Here is a 20,112-nt window from a genome sequence, read left to right on the forward strand (position 1 = left end):
TGATGTAGGACTCAATCCCAAGACCCCAGGATCATGACCTGAGCCGATGGCAGATGCTCAACCACTGAGCCACCCAGGTGCCCCTATTTACTTATTCATAAGAGACACAGAGAGGCAGAGAGAGAGGCAGAGATAGGAGAAGCAGGCTCCATGCAAGGAGCCCAGTATGGGAATCAATCCTGGGACTTCGGGATCATGCCCTGAGCCAAGGGCAGACACCCAACTGCTGAGGCACCCAGGTGTCCCTACTGAGCAGATTTAATATTGATTTTGTGACCACTCATGTACTGTTAGATGTTAACTACTGGGCTTGTTATTACCTTTTAAATTATTATTAAAGATTTTATTTATCTATTTTACTAAAGATTTATTTATTAGAGAGAGAGAAAGCCAGAGCTCGTGAGCATGCTTGCAAGTGCTGAGGGGGCCAGGGGGCAATGGAAAGGAAGAGTCTCCAGCAGACTCTGGGTTGAGTGCAGAGCCCAACGTGGGGCTTGATCTCACGAACCCTAGATCATGACCTGAGCTGATATCAGGAATCGGATGCCTAACTGAATGAGCCACCTGGGCACCCCACTACCTTTTAAATTATTTAAAAATACTCTAATGTTGCCAGAAAATTTTTTTTGCATCTAGCATTTCCCATTTTTTAAAAAATTGGGATTAAGTAATAACTTATTGCAGAGCTCTTTCTAGAAACATTTGCTGTTTTAGCTTGCTCCTAGAAACTAGGTTAATGAAACCTGAAGGCATAATTGACAAAAATTAAGTACAGGTTTGTGCTTTAACAATGATATGTTTATTCTTGATAACTGGGCTCAGAATATGTATACTTTGATTTAAATTTATAGACTTCCTTATTGAAGGGAAAGCAGCACATGCATATCTAGTCTGCAGTCTTTATCTTACCCCATTTGCATAGCAATTCATAATAAAAAGAGAGCAATCTCTGCCTTATCTTGTTTTTCGGAGATTCTGTGGGTCAGCTCTGGGAACCAAGAAACAGCTATGGTTGCCCCTGAAGTGTTGTGCTGTGTTCTTATTTACTGGTGAAGATGGCTTCAGGTTGGCACTCATTTAGTAATAGAGAAGTAACAATACTGTATTTTCTTCTCTTTTTCTGTTTTCCAAAACATTGAAGTACAACATTTGTGTCATTGGCTCAGAACGTTTGGCTTCATTTATATCTGATGAACTATCAGACAACCATTATTTTGTTCTTTGCGTCATTCTTTTAGAACAAACTAGGTTAAAATGAACAGATTAAACCAAAATTTTAAAGGATACATTTAGAGAAGAGTGAGTTTTAAAGACTACATTCAGGTGCTTGGTTTATTCTGTGTTGACTTTTGGTCCTGACCGTTTTCACACTTTGTCTTTGAGTCCTTGAAGTAGTGTCACTTTAAGCATATGTTATTTCTGTCACATTGGTAGGTTTCAGAAGAGCAATATCCAAATTGATCTGTCTTACAAAAGGGGGGGGGGAGTGTTTCTCCAGCTGATTCTTTGGCTGTTGATACGTAAGATATTTTTTATATAAATTCTTCTTTAAAGCCTTGCTATTCACATTGTGGTCCAACCTCAGTGGCATTGGTAGGACTTGGGAGCTCATGAGACTTGCAGAATCTCAGGCCCTTGTTTTCATCCCTTCTTATCCCTTTGGGGCCACTGTTCCCCCATTGCTGCTCCTGCGCCCCCCTTACATGTACAGTCTGACTTGGAGGTTAAGAACAAAAGCTCTGCCGCCAGATGGCCTGTAGTTTGAATCCCTGCCTTGCTGCTTCCTAGCTGAGTGCCTCGAGCTCACTATGCAGTGAGGGAGACAGTAGTGCATCAGCAGAGAGGGATGTGCAAGGATCAATTCCAAGAGAAGGGGAGGCATGGCGTGCATGCTCCCTCCCCCTCTCACCATTGTTTCAGTGCTTTGTGGCAGCAAAACAAGCGGTCCCGGGACTTCCCAGCTTAAATTCAGGATCTTAATACTCATGTCTCATGATTTTGTGGCTCAGGAATGTAGGCAGTCTCAGCTGCTCTGTTCTTGTGTTCTCTGTGGTGTCCACTGAGGCCAAGTAATGGTTTGCAAGTTTTTAAAATTGTTACTGTAATTATTAAGTTGTAAGAGTTCTTTATATATTCTGGATGTAGATTTCTTCATGGATAAATGATTTTCAAATATTTCCTCCTATTCTGTGGCTGTCTCTTTACTTATGTGTCCTTTGAAGCACTGAGATTTTTAATTTTGGGGAAGTCTAACTTATCTCTTTCTTTCTGCTTGTTGCTTGTCCTTTTGATGTCATATAAATCTGTGCCTGACCCAAAGTCTCATAGATTTGCTTCTGTGTTTTCTTCTAAGAATTTTATAGATTTTGCTGTTACATTTAGGCCTGTGCTCCATTGGGAATGGATTTTTGTGTACGGCATAAGGAAGGGGCACTGATTGCATTTGAGTTGCTCATTTAATCAACTCTTTAAAATCTCTTCCTTGCTCATCCTGTGCAGCGTGAGGAACTGTTGTCCACTCACCATGAAAACTCTGCCCATGGCTCCTGAGTCTGTTTCTCCCCTTGTCTCTTCATCCTTTCCTTGTTCTTAATTTATCCCCAGTGTTTTTCTTTATAGACCAAGAAATGCCAGCAACTGCTCCAGGTGCGGATTCTGCTCCTCCTTCCCGCTTCGTGCCCCACTAGCCAGTTTCTCTCCTCTCTGGCCTTAGTTGCTGTCTCTGTTCTAATAACTTCTTAACCAACCCCTCTTCCTTCTTCAATCTGTGAATCCAGCTTCCCCAAGGGGAACACAATGGTCGATTGCTTTCTGTGCCTAGCACTGTGGCTAGATATAATAAGATGCTTAGTAAATACTGCATACATATAGTTAGAGCTGGCATTCACTGTTTCATAGAAACAGTAGAAATTAAACTATGTGATTAGTAAAGGGTGCCATTTAGAGATTTAGTAGTTACAGATGACTAAATTAGTATTTGAATATCATTTCAAATAAAATATTGGGATTAAAAAGATTCTAAGTAAGTAGCCATAACAACAGATTTTTAAATTTGAGTCATTTGGGCATCTTGTAGGGTAGTCACAAATTAGGGTGTGCTGACTTTTAGTGCCTGCTCTTCTTTGTTTTTTTTTTTTTTAATTTTTATTTATTTATGATAGTCACAGAAAGAGAGAGAGGCAGAGACACAGGCAAAGGGAGAAGCAGGCTCCATGCACCGGGAGCCCGACGTGGGATTCGATCCCGGGTCTCCAGGATCGCACCCTGGGCCAAAGGCAGGCACTAAACCGCTGCACCACCCAGGGATCCCTCTTCTTTGAACTGAAAAGGTGATCTGATGAGGAGCTTTATTTCCCTTGTGCACGAATACAGATGTGTGAACAGCTGCTTTCTTATTGATCCATCTGGAGAATCCTTTGCAAAATCATGACTGACGCATTTTTGGGAGAATATCATAAATGAGATTTCTCCAGGAATGAACCATGCTGCTGTTGGTAGGTCAGCATCACGACTTAAACTATCTTGTCAGAATTCAGTATCTAGTTCTTTTTTGGTTTGACAGAGAACATAATAGCTTTGTGAGCTTGTTCTGCTGTTGACTAGAGAACAATGGTGAGGACAAGAAGTGCCATTGGCCAGTAGAAGGGTGGGAGCTGGCTGATGAGCCATGTGCCTCCAGGACCACAAAGAAGGCTTGCACATCATGATTCTGCCTCAGTCACTGGTATAGCCTTCTCTTGCTGAAGATTGTGTTTGTCAGGCCGGCGTGTGTGTTGGACATCGATTCAAACACAAAACTTTCTTGTATTTTGATTCTGTAGGAGCCGAGAAAGATTGTGCAATGAATGGTGATACTCAGGCCGCAGTGGTGACCTCACCACCCCCGACCACAGCCCCGCACAAGGAGAGGTACTTTGACAGGGTGGATGAGAACAATCCGGAGTACTTGCGAGAAAGGAACATGGCACCGGACCTCCGCCAGGACTTCAATATGATGGAGCAGAAGAAGAGAGTGTCCATGATCCTGCAGAGCCCTGTAAGAGAAGTCTTCTCTCTGCACAGTGTCTTCTTCCTCCTCTGATATGTCAGCTCTTAGCTCTGTTGTGTGTACCAGAGTCCATGCATTTGTACCTGGGAAATCAGTGCCTTGTATATGTGGACTTGGCTCTGGAAAGAATTCTATTTGGTTCAAGTTATCAGGAAAAATAAATGAAAAATCTTCAGTATTATAAAGGAGAGGAGGGGCTTGCTTCTCATTTTTACTCTCTCACTACTTCTCCAGAGAATCTATTTATATATTGGGACCACTTAAAAATTACTGTTTCCTCCAGGCCACCTCACTTGGTGCTGGGCCCTTGGTAGGCCTTAATAGGACCACATCATTTTTTTTTTTTTAAAGATTTTATTTATCCATTCATAGAGACACACAGAGAGAGGCAGAGACACAGGCAGAGGGAGATGCAGGCTCCATGCAGGAAGCCCAACTTGGAACTTGATCCCAGGTTTCTAGGATCATGCCCCGGGCCACAGGTGGCGCTAAACTGCTTGTGCCACCAGGGCTGCCCTAGGACCTCATCATTGATGGGTTTTACCTTTAGTGACACCAGCATTTTAAACCACAAGCACACCCACCTGTCTTCTGTTTGTGTCCTTACATGAAGGAATTCTGTCTCCATTGCTTCCTCGTGTTGGCACTGCTGCCCTTGTATGCGCTTTATTCTTTTTTTCCTTCTAATCTTGTTTTGTTCTTTTAATCCTTCGGGGAGCCATTTGAGAGATATTCACTGAATTTTTTAATTTTTTTTAAATTTTTTTTATTTTTGATAGTCACACACAGAGAGAGAGAGAGAGAGGCAGAGACACAGGCAGAGGGAGAAGTAGGCTCCATGCACCGGGAGCCCAACGTGGGATTCGATCCCGGGTCTCCAGGATCGCGCCCTGGGCCAAAGGCAGGCGCCAAACCGCTGCGCCACCCAGGGATCCCTCACTGAATTTTTTAAATGTTTATCTTTTACATGCTGTTCAAGGAATCTGGAGAGTTAACAGTGAACAGGACACATAAGTCCTCTAATAGATTTTATTTGGTTGGTTAGTATTACTATTTGCATATGTGGAGGTATAACCTAGAGGACTGTCTGCAAATCTTAAGTGTACAACTTGGTGAATTTTGACACATGTATAATACCTGTGTAAGCACCTGGGACAAGTCTCAGATTCCACACACTCACCTGGGACAAGTCTTAGACTCCACATACTCCTCAAAGGAGATGAACAAGAAACAGCAAACAAGCACAGTACAGGAAGCAGTGGGGTGGTTCATTTGAATGGTGGTTCAAACAGGCTTCTCTGAGGAGGGGAGATTTCCCCTGAGTCTCAATGACTGGAAGGAGCCAGCCGTGCAGGGGTGAGGGGAACAGTGATCTAGTTGAGGGGCAACTAGTGAAATCCTTAGGATAGGGGTGAGTTGGATGGACTTGGAGAGTCAGAAGACTCCAGTATGGTTTGAACAAGGAGGCAGGAGGGAGGGGCAGGTCCTGGAAGGCTATGTAGGCTTGGGTTAGGAGTTTGTTTTGCATTCGGAGCTCAGAGAGAGTCATCAGAGGGCCACAGACAGGAATGGTGCTATTTTGTTTTATTTTATTTTTTAGAGAGAGAGCATGTGTGCGAGTGGAGAGTAGGGGGTGGTGGGGGAACATGAGCAAAAGAACCTTAAGCAGGCTCCACACCCAGCACAGAGCCAGACATGGGGCTTGACCCTAAGGTCATGACCTGAGCCGAAATCAAGAGTCAGACATTTAACTAAGCTGCCCAGGTGCCCCTGGTGCAATTTGGTTTTGAAGAACTCATTCTGGGTTTGGTATAGAAAGAGTATTGTAGGGGTACCCAGCTGGCTTAGTGTGTAGAACACATGGCTATTAATCTCAGGGTCATGAATTCAAGCCCCACTTTGGGTGTGGAGCCTACTTAAAAAAAAAAAAAAAAAAAAAGAAAGAAAATATTGTTGGGGCAAGAGAGAAAGCCATACTTCCAAGCAGTAGTTTTTGAATTTTATTTTGAGGGGAGATAAATAGGACTTGCTGCTGGATGGCGAAGAAGAGGTAGGATAGAAAGAAATCAGGGAACACCTACACTTTTGGCTTGAGTAGTTTTCTATGTACAAGCCACAAGAAACAAAGAAAACATCACTAGGGGTAGAGTGCAGAAAGTAGACCTATAGGACCTGCTGTGCAGGTGCTGAGTAGACCCCCATCCACATGTTATCTAGAATATACCCAATAAGCATCAGCTGTTATGGAGCTGAATGCAGCATGGGACCCTGGAATGGAAAAAGGATATAAGCTAAAAATCCAGAAAGCCTGGGATTGCTTCCTAGTAATGTACTGGTGCTGGATTCTTGGTTTTAGGAGCACAAGAGTTGAGCCCTACTGTATGGAGTGGGAAAGCCCACCCTGTGGGCCCAGATGCTGATGGCTGGATAGATGCTGGAGAGAATTTTCTTCGGGCTGATCCTTTGTTATCAGGGAATCGTAAGTGGGTCACCTACTGAGAGCGGGCCTAGTGAGGTTCAAGGAGAGAGAAGGTGTGAGAGTGACTGAGGGGATGGGCTGTCCTTGGGTTAATGCGAAGGGTACACTCAGGTTAGGGTCATGAATTTATTGTGAGACAATGCAGCATGGTCTCCACCCCCCTTCAGCCACTTTGAGCAGCATGAATAGAGTGAAGGGTTGAATTTAACCAGTGTTGGGGTTTTACCGGGTGAAATGGTAGAGAATTGGAGGTGTGAGTAAGGAAATGATTTATAATGTTAAACCAAGGCTCTAAGCCGGGTGAAGGAGGTCAGGACACAGGGAAAGGTAAAGGACAGGTGTTAGGGTTACGATAGGGTTGAAGAAAGGGTGAGCTAGATGCTCGGGGAAGGTCGGTGTTTGGAGAACCCATGCTTGGCTATGAGACTAAAGAGAGGCACAATTACTAGGAAAGAGCATGTCTAGGACCTGATCACGTGTGTGGGATGCCCAGGTGAGTTGGATGACAGGGTCAAGGGAGAAAAGGCAGACAGGACGCTGAGAGGTTAGGGTGTGGATGTAGAGCTGTTGGGAGTTAGGACCAAGGAAGCACACAAGGTCACTGGCCGGTGAGTGCTGGCTGGAGCTAGACTCTGGAATCTGAATGGGTGGCTCCAGGCCCTCACCAGTCCCTGCTACAGTCATCACCTTACACTGTGGATACTGAGGGCTTCTTGCACTGTGGTTTTCTTTCTGTGTGTTATTTGCTAAGCTTTAAGTGCCCTGATGACAAGGACCATTTTTTCTGTCTGCATGTCTTCAGTACCTAGACCAGCACCTGATACTTAAGTGTGCTGCACTGTGTGTGTGTGCTTAGTTGTGGTGTTGTGTACCTATGTAGTACATGTGTGTTGAATTGAGCTTCCCATCAATATATCTGTGGATTTGGAAACTGGAAATGGATGGCTTGATTTTTCAGATGGAGGGCTGGTGGGGGCAAGGGATTGTGTGCCCAGCATACTCTGTGACCTTTAGTAGAGGTTCTCTGCGTGTCTGTATCCCTTTATTATGCATCTTTGTGTATCTGTCTATATCGTTGCCTTGGGCATTGATAACAAAGATGGCTGTGTTTTGTTGCTTGATTTCTTCTTTTTTATTTTATTTTATTTTATTTTATTTTATTTTATTTTATTTTATTTTATTTTATTTTATTTTATTTTATTATTTTATTTTATTTTATTTATTTTTTTATTTTATTTTTATTTTTATTTTATTTTATTTTATTTTATTTTATTTATTTTATTTTATTTTATTTTATTTTATTTTATTTTATTTTATTTATTTTATTTTATTTTATTTTATTTTATTTTATTTTATTTTATTTTATTTTATTTTATTATTTTTTGATTTCTTCTTTGTAGTCAAAGCACCTGTCAGCTTTTCCTCCTCCTTCCTTGACTCCCATGGAATATGATCTGTGGCATTATTTGTCATGATATATGGTAAATAGGGGCTCCTCCAGGAGTTCTTGGTTCCTTACATTCTTCTTTGTCATTGTGTTAAGTGTACTACAGGTGTGCTTGCTTCCTGCAAGGGAGAGCTCTACTTAGACTATCCCTGGCAATGTATTTTTACAGCTTTTCATATAAGCAGTGAAGAACTAGAAGTTTTATATAGACTCATCCAAAAGCCCTCAGGGTGTTTATAATCTTAGATGTGGCTATGTGGCTATTCATTAGTGAGCTCACATTTTCATATTAAATATTTATTTGATAAGATATTTTTAAAAGGATATGTGAAAAATTCTTTCTTTTTTTTTTAAAGATTTATTTATTTATTTATTTATGATAGAGATAGAGAGAGAGGCAGAGACACAGCAGTAGGGAGAAGTAGTCTCCATGAGGGGAGCCCGATGTGGGACTCGATCCCGGGACTCCAGGATCACGCCCTGGACCAAAGGCAGGCGCCAAACCGCTGAGCCACTCAGGGATCCCCATGAAAAATTATTTCTTTTTTTTTTTTTTTAAATTTTTATTTATTTATGATAGAGAGAGAGAGGCAGAGACACAGGCAGAGGGAGAAGCAGGCTCCATGCACCGGGAGCCCGACGTGGGACTCGATCCCGGGTCTCCAGGATCGCGCCCTGGGCCAAAGGCAGGCGCCAAACCGCTGCGCCACCCAGGGATCCCGAAAAATTATTTCAATACAGTTTGGGAAAGCTATAAATTAACCTGTAGTGTTTCAGTAGTGACTTTATATGAAAATCACCATTAACCCTTCTTAATCTTTTGCCTAATTTAGGATCTTTTAAAAAAATTTTAGGATTATTTGATAAAGGATGAATATTTTATCTTAGGATCCCCTTTTCAACCTTTAAAAAGTAATTTTAAAAAACCTACTCTGAAGAAAATATTGAGAAGTGCAAAAATTGCTAATAATGCCATCACTAAGATAAGTATAGTGAACATTTTGATGTATTTATTTTAGCTTCTCTATTTAGATCTGTATTGACTCTTACAAAAAACACTGGCTGGTTTACTTTACAACCAGTTCATAATCAAAAATATATCAAGAGCAATTTTGTGTCATTAAATTTTTCTCAGCCTTTCATGTTGAATATGTGCATAGAATTCCATGGTAAGGTGGATGCATGTGTGAAATCAGTTTTCTCCTGTTTCAGATGCCAACAGTTCTCTGCTTTCCCTTTTGTCAGTCCTGCCGGGATGAACACCTGTATGAATAAATCTTTGAACATATTCCTGAATATTTCCTAAGAAAAGATTATTAGCAGTAGAATGACTTGTTTTTAAATTTTTGTATTGTTTATTTTCTAGAAGTAATGTAGCAATTTATGCTCCAAGTAGTAATATATGAGAATATCCATTTACTTTTTCTTTTTCTTTTTTTTTTCCCCAATTTTCTAGCACTGGATGAAAACAAACAGAAAAGCTGTCTCTGTGGTAGTTACCTCTGCCTTCCAAAGTAATGGAAAAGAAATAGTGTCTCACTGTTTTAATTTGCCTTTTATTAGGCTTTCTGTGAAGAGTTGGAATCAATGATACAGGAACAGTTTAAGAAGGGGAAGAATCCCACGGGCCTGTTGGCATTACAGCAGATTGCAGATTTTATGACTACGAACGTACCGAATGTCTATCCTGCAGCTCCACAAGGAGGGATGGCTGCCTTAAACATGAGTGAGTAGTTGCTGACTCTATATACATGTTGTATCATTTTATAGGTTAAATTTCCTGATAGTTTCTCATGTGAAATAGATCTGTGTACAGTGTAATACATACAATTGAGGTTTTTTTTAAGTTTTTTTTTTTTTAATTTATTTATTCAGAGAGAGAGAGAGAGACTGAGAGGCAGAGACACAGGCAGAGGGAGAAGCGGGCTCCATGCAGGGAGCCTGACGCGGGACTCGATCCTGGGTCTCCAGGATCAGACCCTGGGCTGCAGGTGGCGCTAAACTGCTGCGCCACCGGGGGTGCCCTACAATTGAGTTTTTAAAAAATTAATATTTTCCCTATAGTGAAAGATAGGCTGTAAGTCTGAAAATGTTTTGAATGTAGAGGACTCCTCCCCCCGCCCCCCCCCCCTTTTTTTAAGATTTTATTTATTTATTCATAGGAGACACAGAGAGGCAGAGACATAGGCAGAGGGAGAAGCAGGCTCCATATGGGGAGCCCAGTGTGGGACTCCATCCCAGGACTCCGGGATCACACCCTGAACCAAAGGCAGACGCTGAACCACTGAGCCGACCCACATATCCCGAGGGCTCTTTTCTTTTTTTTAATTTATTTTTTTTAAACGATTTTATTTATTAGAGAGAGAGCACACATATGCACATAGGGAGAAGCAGACTCCCCACTGAGCAGGGAGCCTAAGATGTGGGACTCCATCCCTGCACCCTGAGATCATGACCTGAAACCAAGGCAGACACTTAACCCACTAAATCACTCCAGGTACCTCTATATGGCTCTTTTTTTATGAGCCAAAGGGACTGTTATTTCTCAGGCAGATGACTTTTTATGTGGTTTCTCAGACCCTTTGTGAACTAAAATTCATCAGAAACTATGTTTGTGGAGTAGCACATCAATTTTGTCTGAACTTATTCCAGCCAGGCCAGCATTTCTTATCCATTATTCCTTACTGCTGCTAAAAGGGTGAGGAACAGAGAAACTTCTGTGGAAATGGGGCCACCTCCTTCCCCATCACTCATTGCATGTTCCAGGGAAACCTCTTGCCCTCTCCATTCAAACCTCTTGCTAAACTATTTTAGATGTAGTCCTCTACATTCAAACCTCTTGCTAAACTATTTGTAGATGACCTGTTTCTGGGTCAGAGTTTCACACATAGCAGAGCAGTTTAGTCACTATGGTCTATTGAAATCAGGCATGCACACGAGAAAAGGAGCTTTCCCTCAACTTTTTTTGGTTACCCAGTGGTACGGTTTATATGAGAAAGGTAACACTTTTCAAAATAAGAAGTTGGTTTCCTGTCATTGTTATTTTTAGTATTATTTTGAACTCATAGATTTAAATATTGTAATGTGTTTCAGAACATTGCGGTTATTTTTTCTGATGAGTGGAAGTCCCTCCAAGTTGACCCCTGAGGAGGGTCTTTGACTTTCCAAGCTATCCCCCGTGAGGAGATACTCTAGGCTTACCAAGTATATTTCCTGCCCCAGGTCTGGAATCGGCCATTTCAAAAAGAAATCTTTATTTCTTTTTGTGGGAGATAGAAATTAGTCTGGGTGCTAGGGATGGTCATTGCTACTGGGTTAGTCATTCTTTTTAGGCCTCTTTAATAGAAAGAACTAGGAAGTCTAGTATTCCCTTGTGGATTATATTGCATAGTGTTGGCACATTGGAATTTTAAGTATATAGTGGCATTATACCCAAAAGAGGTTTTCACCCAATCTCTTCTAATACTTACTCTCCTCTCTTCCACCATAAGAATTCTGATTTTTAAGGACAACCAGGAATAACAAAACCAGAATATTACATAATCAACTCATTTGTTTTCCCATATATCAACACACAATACCGATAACTCTACCAACAGTATGTTCTCTCTTCATGATTGAAAATAGTTACATTCTGTTATCAGAGCATACCACCATTGGAAGATGTGATCTCCCTCTTACAATGCTCATTTAGTATTATAATTAATAACTTAATTCTGTAATAAATACGTATTTAATGCTCATCACCGTCCTCCTATCAGTGTTATTGATAACTCCTATTGTAGTTATTTTGGTTTATCTGAAGTGCCTTCTTTAATAGCCTTCTCAGAAAATGCTTATGGAAACAATACTCTGAGTTCTTGCATGCTGTGGCCTTATAGGTCAGTATGAATTTGGTTTGGTTAGTTAGGGTATAAGACCTTAGACTCAGATTTCCTATATTATGTATCTTAAATAGGTAATTAATTTTTTTCTGGCTCAAAGCATTGCTACTAAAATTGAAGAGAATCTTTCCATGTAAGTGACTTGGTCTCTTTTCCTGGATGTTCAGAGTACTTTTCTTTAGAGTCCAGTAGTTTTACCAGAATATGTCTTAGCATCCATCGGTCTTCCTGGGTTAATTTTCTCAGATGACATACTTTTTTCAGATCTTTTGTATTATAGCAACATGGAATTGGTTTTTAGCATTTTTTAAAAAATTTTTATTTATTTATGATAGTCACACACAGAGAGAGAGAGGCAGAGGGAGAAGCAGGCTCCATGCACCGGGAGCCCGATGTGGGATTCGATCCCGGGTCTCCAGGATCGCGCCCTGAGTCAAAGGCAGGCGCCAAACCGCTGCGCCACCCAGGGATCCCTTAGCATTTTTTAAAAAAATTTTTTAAATTTTTATTTATTTATGATAGTCACAGAGAGATAGAGAGAGAGAGGCAGAGACACAGGCAGAGGGAGAAGCAGGTTCCATGCACCGGGAGCCTGACGTGGGATTCGATCCCGGGTCTTCAGGATCGCGCCCTGGGCCAAAGGCAAGCGCCAAACCGCTGCGCCACCCAGGGATCCCGGTTTTTAGCATTTATTCTGTTCCCTTTTGTTTGTTACTGCTCAGATGCTGTTAGTTACATGTTGGAGTTTGTCGTCTTTAACTGTCACTTGTTCTCAAGTCCTGCTTATTGCTTCAATTTCTTTAGGATTTACGAAAATTTTGCTTTTCATGTTCTTTTCCCCTACTGTGAGTTTAGTATTTATTTTTAAAATTATTTTTTCATTTACATCTAATTCCTTTTATGTCCTAGCCCTCATTTCTGAGTTTTTCTAATTATATTAAATGCTACCATGTATTTTATGAATTTCTTAATATCTTTCTTTACCATGTTATGAAATAATAGGTTTTATAGTTTTCACCTGTTTTGTGGACATGTCTTTCTTGTGTTTTCCTTATCTGTAGGGATGTGATAATTTTTGTATGGTATTTGATCATGATATTTTTCTATTTTTTTTAAAAGATTTTTATTTATTTTTTAAGATGCATAGATATCTTTTTTTTAAATTTTATTTATTCATGAGAGACAGAGAGAGAGCCAGAGATAGAGGCAGAAGCAGGCTCCCTGTGGGGAGCCCGATGTGGGACTTGATCCAGCGACCCCGGGATCATACCCTGAGTCAAAGGCAGATCAACCGTTGAGCCACCCAGGCGTCCCTTATTTATTTATTTTAGAGAGAGCGTGACTAGGGGAAGGGAGGGGCAGAGGGAGAGGGAGAAAGACAAGCAGACTGCCCATTTAGCATGGAGCCCAGTTGGCGACTCAGTTCCAGGACCCTGAAATCATGACCCCAGCTGAAGTCAGATGCTTAACCACTAAGCCACCCAGGCACTCCCTTTCCTGTTAGTTTTTACATGAGGTTAATTTTCATGGAGGATTCTGGTTCAGGAAAACTCTCCTAATGTTACGTCTCTAGAGCTCCCTCTTCTGTTTTGTGAAGTGCTAAAAAATATGGCAGTTTATTGAACCAGTCAGGTTCATTCCCTTTCCTTGCTTTTATCTGGACTCTTCTGTTTTCCTTATAGTTCTGTGCGAGTCAGTTTGGGTTCTAATTACCACAAATTTCTTAGTGTGAGACTTTGTCCTGAAAGTCAACTTTAAATGGTTAATTTGGAGAATTTTTAAGGCTTTATGTGTGCAGAACACTTGGTTTCAGCTATTGTTCCCAAATTGGCCTTCTGAGCTTTGTAGTGAGTTTCTGATGGTTCTTTTGGGAGTTTGGCAAATGGTCCATGGTTCCTACAGAGATGCTGATATCGTGCATTCTGTGTCAACCCTACCCAATGATAGTTTCAGTTTTGTGTGTCTACCTTATTACCTAGTGTTGTAGAAATCATCCGTAGATTTTTGGGTTTGATATCTTAGTTGGCCTAGGTAATTCTTTTGTGCAGGGTTGGGATAGAGATTTAATAAGATTTAAAAACTATACTGTTACTGCCACCATCTTCTGAAAATCTTCTAAAAAACATATTTTAAGAATTAAAGATCTGTAGTAGATGATTGACCTATGTTAAGATAATAGGTGTTTTTTTACATTATTCTCTGTATTTTTCTATATGGTTACGGTGTTTATAATTAACAAGAAAAGATTCAGGACGCCTGGGTGTCTTGGTGGTTGAGCATCTGCCTTTGGGCATGATCCTGGGTCCGGGATTGAGTCTCACATCAGGCTCCCTGCAAGGTGCCTGTTTCTCCCTCTGCTGGTGTCTCTGCCTCTCTCTGTGTGTCTCTTATTAATAAATAAATAAAATCTTAAAAAAAAAAACTCAAATCTAGCAACATGTAATGAGGAACCATGCAAATACCTTTATTTTTCTTTCTTTTCTGTATGTATGTTTTTGTTTTTTTCCTTTTTCTTGCCTTATTGCATGGGTGAGAATCCCCAGTACAGTAATCAGTAAGAATGCCAGAGTATACATCCCTGTATAGTTCCTGATTTTGTGGAGAAAAACATTCAGTCTTTCATCATATTTAATGTTAGTGGTAGGTTTTTTGTGGATGTCCCTTATCAAGTTGAGGACATTATTTTTTGCTCCTGATTTGTGGAGAGGTTTTATCCTAAATGGATATTGAATTTTGTAAAATGTTCTTTCTGTATCTATTAAAATGATCCCATGGTTTTTTTTTCTTTAGTTAAATATAGTGAATTATATTTATTGCTGTTGGAATGGTGAACCAATTTTATATACCTGAGATAATTCCCCCCCATCATGATGTGTTATTCTATTTATTACTGGACTATTTGCTTAAATTTTGTTAAGTAATTTTTAGCCTGTATTCACGAGAGAGATTGGTCTGTGTTTCTCTTGTGATTCATGTAACATAATGTCTTTGTATAGTTTTGATATCAAGGTAACCCTGGGTCTGCTAGAGTGAATTGGAAGGTGTTTCTGGAAGAGTCTGTGTAGAATTTTTGGGAAGAGGGAATCCCTGGGTGGCTCAGTGGTTTAGCGCCTGCCTTTGGCTCAGGGCATGATCCTGGAGTCTCAGGATCGAGTCCCACGTCGGGCTCCCTCCATGGAGCCTGCTTCTCCCTCTGCCTGTGTCTTTGCCTCTCTCTCTCTCTGTGTGTCTTTCATGAATAAATAAATAAAATCTTAAAAAAAAAAGAATTTTTGGGAAAAGTTTGTATAGAATTGGTATTTCTTACTTATATGTGTGGTAGAATTCACAGTGATGTCATCTGGGCCTAGAGTTTTGTTTTTTGTGTTTTTTTTTAAAGATTTTATTTATTTATTTTAGAGAGGGAGCTCCTCTGGGGGGAAAGTGGAGGGGAAAGGAGGGGGAAAGAATACCAAGTAGACTCTGCCCTAAGCACAGAGCCCCATGTGGGGCTCAGTCCCACAACCCAGAGATCATAGCCTGAGCCAAAATCAAGACTGAGATGCTTAACCCACTGAGCCACCCCTTGGCCAGGAGTTTTCTTTATGGAAATGTTTTTAACTGTAAATTCAGCTTAATGGAAACAGGACTATTCAGTATGTCTGTTTCTTCTGGAGTGAGCTTTTTGTGTCTTTCTAGGATTTTGTCTATTTTGTGTAAGTTAAAATATTTGCTGATATAGTTGTTCTTATTATCCTTTTAATGTCTGTAGGTCTGTAGTGATGTCCCCTCTCCATTGCTTCATACTGGTAACTTCTACCTCTGCTGTGTTTTGTTGGAGTCTGCCTAGAGGTGTATTTTGTGTTTCATTTCCTTTTATTTCGTTGTTTTTAATCTTCTTTAAATGCATTTTCCTCTATTTTTCTTTCTTTTTTTTTATAGATTTATTTATTTTTGAGAGAGAGAGAGAGAGAGAGAGAGAGAGAGAGAGAGAGAGAGAATGTGAGCAAGTGGGAGGGGGGCAGGCAGAGGGAGAGGGAAAAAGAATCATCCAGCAGACTGAGCATGGAGCCTGAACATGGGGGCTGTATCATATGACCTGAGATGATGACCTGAGCCTAAACCAAGAGTCTGATGCTTGATAGAACCACCCAGGCACCCCACTTCTGTTACTTTTGTTTGATTGATACTTCTTTTTTTTCTTATTCTTTTTGGATTCATTTTTTTTTCTTTTCTTTTTTCAGTTTCATAAGGTGGAACCTAGATCATTTTTCTAAAAACTCTTCTGATATCTAGTTTACTACTGTAAATTTCTTTCTGTGCATTGCTTTACTGCATCCCACAAATTTTGCTACTGGTTTTTTTTTTTTTTTTCATTTCTAACTTAATTATGTTAACGTTGGGGAACATGATCTTTATGAAATAGTCTCTGAAGCTTTCAAGACTTACTGCACAGCCTGTGTGGCTGTGGAAGTGGAAGGTTAATAGCTCAGGATTATTATTTGTCATATATTTGTTTTTTTTAATTGCATATGACTTTATTATTTTTTTAAAAGATTTTATTTATTCATGAGAGACACATACACACAGAGAGAGAGAGAGAGAGAGAGAGAGAGAGAGAGAGAGAGAGAGGCAGAGACACAGGCAAGGGAGAAGCAGGCTCCATGTGGGGAGCTTGATGTAGGACTCCATCCCGGGTCTCCAGGATCATGCCCTGAGCTGAATGCGGCGCTAAACCTCTGGACCACCGGGGCTGCCCTATTTGTCTTATATTTGATAAGAAATAGTAAGTGTTTGAGTTTGTTTCTCTTCTATTTCAGGTCTTGGTATGGTGACTCCTGTGAATGACCTAAGAGGATCTGACTCCATCGCTTATGACAAAGGGGAGAAATTATTGAGATGTAAGCTGGCAGCATTTTACCGACTGGCAGATCTCTTTGGATGGTCTCAGCTTATCTACAATCATATCACAGTAAGTATTAAATGGAGTAGTAATTGAGTGGTAAATGGAATATTACGAGTCTGGCACCATCTTTTCCCAATGAAAAGAAGCTGAAGTAAATCTTAGAACACCTTCTTTTTGATTGCTGACTGCAGAGTATAATAATCTGAGAATTATGTAGTTTGAATTAAAAATTATGAGGGCAGTAAACTCCTTTCTAACCTAAAACTCCATTCTAACCTAATAAATGAGTGTTTACCGAAGTAAAGTGGTCCTCTATTACCTGGGGGATCACTTTCTGTGGTTTCAGTGGAACATGCAGTCCACCAGTCCAGAAGCACGCGGTCCTCCTCCTGGTGTATTGTCAGAGGGTCAGGAGTAGCCTCATGCTGCGTCACATGCTCACATCATTCCCCTCCTACATCTCCTCACATCATTACAAGAAGGGTGAGCACAGGACAGAGACATTTTGAGAGCGAGAGACCACATTCACACAGCTTTCATTGCAGTGTATTATTAGACTTATTCTGGTTTATTATTAGTTATTGTTATTAATCTCCTGTGCCTAATTTATAAATTAAACTTTACCACAGTTTCATATCCATGGGAGAGAACAATGTATGTAGGATTTGGTACTGTCTGCGGCTTCAGGCACCCACTGGGGGGGGGGGGGTCTTGGAATGTCTCTCCCAGGGATAAGGGGGAACTAGTGTATAAGCAGTTACCCGAAACCTTTTTATTCCTGGAAACCTAAGAATGAGGATTTTTTTCTTTCCTATTCTGACCCAAGCTTTCGATTTCTCATAGTTTTTTTTCTTTACTCCAGTTTTAGCTATTTTTAACATTATTAGGACTTCTGTTTTTTTCTTGGAGTAAATATTTACTGGGTGTCTGCTGTTGTATATACTGATTCTATACCAAACATTGTTCTAACTCTGGGGTTCTATTTGTGAGGCAAATCCTGCCTTTGTGGCTCTTCCTTTCTTCATCCTAAGCCACTGGCCCATATCCACTCTCTGTTTGGTCCAGCTCAGTACATCCTGTGAGTAACACTCCCTGCCAGTCCTGTGCTATACCTTCTGGCACCTGAGCGCTGGAGCTTGCTGCAGAGAGCCTTCACAGAACTTGTTGGCTTCCTCCACAGACTATACAGCCAGAGCTTCAAATGGACCTGCAGCACTACCTGGCACTGTAGGATGTCTCACTTAGAAGCTCACTGATATATCTCTACTCTATCGACTGTCTTCAAAACTCCTGACTCTTAGCAAATGAACACAGTGTGTCACAGAGCAAATGGGAGCACTTCACTACCTACTTCCTGCCTATAGCCAAACTTTGTTTCTCAGTTGTAGTTTCACCCCCTGCTGCCTTTTTAGATTCCTAATGCATTGTCAGGTTTCTGTTTTCTTCTCTGCTCTTTTATAGAGATAATCTCTTTCTTTGACTTTGAAACTTGTTCCAGTCTCTGTTTCTTCATTTGATTTCTGTTATTGGAAATTTCAAATTATTAATCTAATGCCTACTTCTAGTAATACGTGTACCTCACATGGATGTCTAAAGAAGTTCGTCCGCCCAACACTCTTACCTCCCTTGAGGCAGCTGGTGTTAACGGCATTTAGATTGTTTTACCCTTTTCTCCATAGACAGCACACATGTAGGTGATTTTCCCATGCGGACTCAGAGTGGTGCCTGCATTGTAGACTGCGGGGAATGCTAAGCCTCTGAGGAGGAGGTTCAGAACCTATCTCTGTGGCTGGTGCACTGTGCTTCCAGGGCGTCATATGGGTCTTTGGCAGAGAGGCTGAGTTACCCTCCCCTCTCTCTTACCCACGTTGCTGTTAAAGTTTGCTTTTCGGCATGCAAACCTGGCCCTGACATATCTACACTGTTAGCTCTGTTGGAAGTTACATCCACCCCAGCAGACCTGCTTCATATCCTCCAAAGCAGTCACTGTCATCCATATTTTGCATCTTCTTATTTCCCATCCATCTCCACTCACAGGAGTATTGACTCTGTTGGTTTCTGTCATTCCCCAAGACTAGGAGCTGTGCTGGGTGTATAATAGGCACACAACAAACCAAAATCTGGCCTCTAAGAATATCAAATGAGAACTCCATGGTGCCATTTGATACTTGGTTAAGGGGTCCACTTAGCATACCAGAGTGCCATTTCTGATCTGGTGCCTGCGTGAAGACTGCTGGCATCTCTTACTGATTGTACTTGACAGAGTGCTCTATGTTCAGACTTAATGCCCCATGGTTGGCTAAAAATTAGTTCCATGAAAATGTTACATGTCTAATCAGCAGTGTAATTCTTGGCTTTACTAACAGCTTCGCATTCTTGGGGAGTTTAAGATGCTGTTGAAATAAGTTTAAATTGCTGAAATGGCTATTCCCACACACTGCCCCCTTTAGTTAAGATTTGGCAGAATTAAGACATTAGTCAGATGTTCCTTCTTCTGTAGATGATCTGTGTGGCCTTTAATACTGAGTAAAAAAGATATTTAAGCACAAAAGTATTTCCTGTATCTTGTGAACTGGAGAATCTTTGAGGGAGAAATTTTTTTGAACTATTTATGGCATTCATTTTTTGTTTTACAATGTGTTACCATATAAACTCTTACCAGAAAAGAAACACTAACAGTGTTTGTCCATGCAACTAAAATGTGCTCATAGCTCATCGTGCCCTTTCTTTGAAAGAGGGCCATGAGGATTTTCTGCTGAAGGAAGTTAAGGGTGTTAGTAGGTGTTAGAGGATTGGAGATGATTGTCTGAATTGGATTTCTGTCTTTATGATGGCATCCGGTTTCGAGAAGCTTTGGGGTGTGTCAGAAGCCAGGGTGGCCTGGTTAGCACATGAGCTGAACTTTTCCTCAAGATGGCACTTAGTGGATGCTGAGACCTTTCTATCTCTGAATGCCTCGTGGCAGTAGTGGAGCACTAGGTTCAGTCCCTGTGTGGACTCAGGGAGTGCTAAACCTCTGAGGAGGAGGTGTGGAGCCCACCTTTGTGACCAGTGCACTGTGCTTCTGGGACGTGGTATGGATCTTTGCCAGAGATGCCGTATTTGGCGTGTTTGGTTTTCAGGGAATGACCTTAAAATCTGCGACATGAGTGCTCAGTCCTTGTGGACAGGCAAGGGACATCTGGTGTGTGGGAAGACATGCATTGAGGGTAGCACCAGCCTGTTGGAAACTCACTTGCAGAGATCCTTTGCTCTTGTTTCACTTCATACCTATATTTAGTACCTTTACCTTTATTTTTTAAATATTTATTTATTTTAGAGAGAGTGTATGCATGTGGAGGGAGGGGAGAGGCAGGGAAAGGCAGGAGA

The 20,112-nt window shown here is 41.0% G+C and overlaps 1 protein-coding gene across 8 annotated transcripts in view; it reads left to right on the top strand.

The window, feature by feature from the left end:
- Positions 1-20,112, top strand: part of ADD1 (adducin 1) — an 88,493-nt gene that overhangs the window by 41,575 nt on the left and 26,806 nt on the right. For 7 of the 8 annotated variants that reach the window (XM_055326014.1, XM_055326012.1, XM_055326019.1 and 4 more), the window contains exons 2-4: positions 3,822-4,036; positions 9,538-9,700; positions 16,658-16,809. In XM_055326014.1, coding sequence (XP_055181989.1) covers positions 3,842-4,036; positions 9,538-9,700; positions 16,658-16,809 — 510 coding nt within the window. In that variant the 5' untranslated portion in view covers positions 3,822-3,841. Of the gene's footprint in view, positions 1-3,191; positions 3,330-3,821; positions 4,037-9,537; positions 9,701-16,657; positions 16,810-20,112 lie in introns of those variants that run through there. The other variant, XM_055326013.1, reaches the window with a different exon arrangement.

Source organism: Nyctereutes procyonoides, unplaced genomic scaffold (assembly GCF_905146905.1).
Source record: "Nyctereutes procyonoides isolate TBG_1078 unplaced genomic scaffold, NYPRO_anot_genome, whole genome shotgun sequence".
In the NCBI taxonomy this organism is placed as follows: domain Eukaryota; kingdom Metazoa; phylum Chordata; class Mammalia; order Carnivora; family Canidae; genus Nyctereutes; species Nyctereutes procyonoides.